Consider the following 3,663-nt stretch of genomic DNA (forward strand, 5'->3'; position numbering starts at 1 on the left):
AGCAGCTTGCTAGCTAAAACAACAAACAGGAAGTAGCCTGTTTGTTGAGTGGGTTTGTCAAAGTTAATGCCTTTCGTTTATACAGTCTTAAATTAAATATCTTTAAATATCTTTGTAGAAAAGTGAAGTTATGAAAGTAAGTATTTACGTAAGTATTTACTTTTTACTTATTAATTTTCAGAGCAGCCTTGACACATCCAATAAAGTGGCCATGTTGACATAAGGCTCAGCGCTTGATGTGGTGTCAATATATATAATACATTCTAATAATACATTTTATTTGTATAGCGCTTTTCAAAATATTCAAAGACACTTTACAGAAGAATGAAGTTGAATAAAAGCAAGTAAACAGAATAGAAGACACACCAAAATACAACATTCATTGGTTAATACACAGTTAAAACATGAGTAAAAGCGGGCGGGGCACATGCTTCTAATTACCAAACATATCGGAGGTACAAAATAAACAAATTATCAAATGGAAAGTAGTTGCCTGCTAACTGGATAATAAACAGGAAGTATCCCTTTTAACTACCCAACACACAAAGAGTAACCCGCTAACGCAAATTTAATCAGTTGTTTTACTGGCAAAAAGTAGTTTCTGATCAGTCATTGTCGTTGTTGTGTGTGTATCTTTGTAGGAGCTCTTTACGGCCGAATGCAAATTCAAGGAGTCGGTGTTTGAGAACTACTACGTCATCTACTCATCCATGTTGTACCGACAGCAGGAGTCGGGCCGGGCCTGGTTCCTGGGTCTCAACAAAGAGGGTCAAGCCATGAAGGGGAACCGAGTGAAGAAAACCAAACCGGCCGCTCACTTCTTGCCCAAGCCATTAGAAGGTACTGTACATGCAACATTAGGTGGTACAAGTGTAAATACTGTGTAAATAAACTGGTCTAATTATTAGACTTATGGTAATGTTTTAATTTCATTTGAACATGCATCAGATTACAATTGAGTGTATCACATAATCAGTTCACAGTTCCACATGTCCAAAAGGAGTAGGAAGAAGCAAAGCTTATTAAATCCTACCCCTCCATCTGGTACTTTTACAATCAGTAACTGTTACATTTGTTCACTTCCTGCTTTCCTAATATATTTTACGTTTTTTAATTTTTTTTATTTTATTTTTAATTTTATTTTTGTCACATACCGAAGTTCGAGGTGATATAACTTAATAGGACGTTGGATTACTGCCTTGCATGACTAATGCTGTCCAGAGATTAAAAACTAAATTGAGAGATTAATTAATTATGAGCTCAAATTAATTGATGTCATTAAACTCACTGAAACATTGTTTTTTTCATTTTTCTGTGTTCTTTTGTCAATCTCCAAATAATTACAAAATGTGTAAAAACACCAAAAAACAGTAAGAACACGTTTCTGAGCAACATACGTAGGTATTCAACCAGCCAAGTTCCAGTGATCTTTGGTTCTAAGAACACAGTTGGACAAATCTTCCACCAAAATCTTTTGTTGTGCCGTTGTATATCTTTCTGATCTTGGTTGTCACTGTAGTCCTACGCGGTGGCTTGTATAATGGGTCATTGGACGTAGTTTGCAACACCTCTGTTAATCCCTCATCTTCCACCATGTTTATTGGCTGAAGTTCATCACAGTCCACTTGGCAAGAACATTCCTCAGCCTGTCGGTCGCAAACTTACTCATACGTGGGGTGTTTAGCTTGGTGAAGAGTATCGCTTTACAGCTATGGTTGACTGTTCCTGCACTCACAACTGGGTGCTTTTCTGTTGATGTCGTACACAGAAGGCATATGATACTCCTTTATCAATGGTGCCATCGTTAGTGTTGCCAACTTGGCGATTTTGTCACAAGATCTAGCGATATTCCAATCCCCGTTGATTACATATTTTCTCAAAAGCGACTGGCGACAAATTTAGGGACTTTTTCTGCCGTCGTTGGGATGTTTTTTGGTATTTGAGGACTCAAAAGTGAAAGCATTTTGTGTTCTCACTGAGCCGTTGACAGGATGTTGTGAGCTGTGATGTCCTGTTTTACATAGCAAGATCTAAAACATCATCTTCCGTAAGCCTCCATGTGGATGTGTGTTTTATTGTTAGTCTATTGCTACTCTTTATTAGTAAAATGAAGTGGGTTTAGCTCACAATTCTTTGGGTAAATGTAAGTAGTTGGGTAAATGAAAGCCTATTGTATTCCTATGTTGTCAGTTTCTCAGTTGCTACTACATATACTTACCAGAAGAGTGTGCTCCTCACGAATCGCACTGACTAAACACAGCATAATCTGTTATGTTAATATAATGTATGGCCAAGTCATGTGGCAGTTATTTTTTCACAAGTGGACAGTTTTGTTTTTCTTTTTTACTCCACCATGCGAATGAGTGACTGTAAATTTACAATTTATCATGATGAATTAATTGCAGACCCGATAGTAAACTATGAATCTCCACGAAGTATTATTCCTTATTCATAGATTAAATATTTTGAGTTAGAGCATAGAAAACTTGTTTGCGACCTTCTAAATGCAGTTTTTAACATTATTAGAGCTCTATAGACATTAACTAACACCCCTATAGTCACCTTTACACTCATATTACCCAATATAGTACACATAATAAGACAAAATAAGCAATTTAAGACATAAATAAGACTTGTGCATGTGTGTTTTGCTACTTCTGATTGTTCTTTTGAGTTTTTTTTTTAGAAGATATTTGTTGACGTTTTTTCCCTTGTGTCCGCAGTCGCCATGTACCGAGAGCCATCGCTGCACGACGTGGGGGAGACGGTGCCCAAGGCGGCCGTGCCTCCCAGTAAAAGCACAAGCGAGCCTGTGGTGATGAACGGAGGTAAACCCGTCAGCAAGCCCGACAAACCAGCCACATAGCCACACCCTTCCACCTCGACTGTGTGCGCTGTCGTGTGGAGAGGGGCGGGGCTTGGTGATGATGGAGGCGGGGCCCTTTTTTCCTTCCTCTCTCCCATCTCACTGGCGGATCCATTTCTTCTCTTGCTCCTCCACTTGTCTCTCTTCTGCCTTGTCCTCCCCCCTTTTTCCAGCTGTCTGGTGGAGGGATTCTGAGCTGGGGGAGGGAAGGAGGGTTCTCCAGCGTAGGATAACGGACCTCTTTGATCCTGGAATGCCTTTAAAAAAATTCCCTCTGGAACTGGTGTGAATGTGTGTTTTACAGCCACTTTGCTTGCTGAGGGTTCCTACTTAAAAAAAAAAAACAAAAGAAAGAAAAAAAAACTTTTCCTTTTCTTTAACGTGCACCTGCAGATCTATTTTCTATACCACAGTTCACCAGCTATGTCCTGGGATAGCGGCTGTATAGATAGAGTAAATATTTGGGCCACGGTCCTCTATTTTTTATTATGCGTATGCTCGCTTCCTTTCCGTCCTCCTCTTTCTCTTTTCTAGAATCCTCAGTTTATCAGTTAAACACACACCCACATCCACACACACACACACACACACACACACACACACATACATATACACAGCTTGGGAGGCTGCAATCTTCACATTGATGGAGTGCTAGTTACTGCCACTCCAACAATCAGTGTGAGGGGATGTGGGTGGGTGTACGGAATGGTGGATACATATCACATCAAGCAAACAAGCAAGCGGTTCTCTCCTCCATAGAAGCCTGAAATCTATTTTTCTTGATGCTTATATCCTAG

At 39.6% G+C, this 3,663-nt stretch overlaps 1 protein-coding gene across 5 annotated transcripts in view; it reads left to right on the forward strand.

Annotated features, from left to right (window-relative positions):
- fgf14 (fibroblast growth factor 14) overlaps positions 1 to 3,663 on the forward strand; it is a 78,175-nt gene that overhangs the window by 69,625 nt on the left and 4,887 nt on the right. For all 5 annotated transcript variants that reach the window (XM_058081701.1, XM_058081702.1, XM_058081698.1 and 2 more), the window contains exons 4-5: positions 642 to 840; positions 2,724 to 2,828. In XM_058081701.1, the coding sequence (XP_057937684.1) occupies positions 642 to 840; positions 2,724 to 2,828 (304 nt within the window). The remainder of the gene's footprint in view (positions 1 to 641; positions 841 to 2,723; positions 2,829 to 3,663) is intronic.

The sequence above is a fragment of the Doryrhamphus excisus genome, chromosome 9, assembly GCF_030265055.1.
Source record: "Doryrhamphus excisus isolate RoL2022-K1 chromosome 9, RoL_Dexc_1.0, whole genome shotgun sequence".
NCBI classification, from domain to species: Eukaryota; Metazoa; Chordata; class Actinopteri; order Syngnathiformes; family Syngnathidae; genus Doryrhamphus; species Doryrhamphus excisus.